Here is a 296-nt window from a genome sequence, read left to right on the forward strand (position 1 = left end):
GGCACCTCCCAGGGCACTGAGACCCCGTGTTTTCCTGGTGGATATCTCCGCACGGGGACACAGCAGCTAGAAACAGCCGAGCCTGACGGCACCCTTTTCTCTCCCCTCCGCACAGACAAACTCACGGAGGAAGAGTTCATCGAAGGGACCCTGGCCAATAGGGAAATTCTGCGACTGATCCAATTTGAGCCTCAAAAAGTGAAGGAAAAATTAAAGGAGAAGAAACCCTGAGGCCAGCTTCTCAGCCCTCTCCCCTCCCCCCTCCCCAGGGGCCAAGGGGTCTCCCCCCAACCCCT

The 296-nt window shown here is 57.8% G+C and overlaps 1 protein-coding gene across 1 annotated transcript in view; it reads left to right on the forward strand.

Moving 5' to 3' along the window:
* RCVRN (recoverin) overlaps nucleotides 1-231 on the forward strand; it is a 6,266-nt gene extending 6,035 nt beyond the window's left edge. Inside the window, exon 3 of the mRNA XM_077746545.1 lies at nucleotides 116-231. Coding sequence (XP_077602671.1) covers nucleotides 116-231 — 116 coding nt within the window. The remainder of the gene's footprint in view (nucleotides 1-115) is intronic.
* Nucleotides 232-296: the final 65 nt, after the last annotated feature.

Source organism: Crocuta crocuta, unplaced genomic scaffold, assembly GCF_008692635.1.
Source record: "Crocuta crocuta isolate KB4526 unplaced genomic scaffold, BGI_CrCroc_1.0 scaffold139, whole genome shotgun sequence".
In the NCBI taxonomy this organism is placed as follows: domain Eukaryota; kingdom Metazoa; phylum Chordata; class Mammalia; order Carnivora; family Hyaenidae; genus Crocuta; species Crocuta crocuta.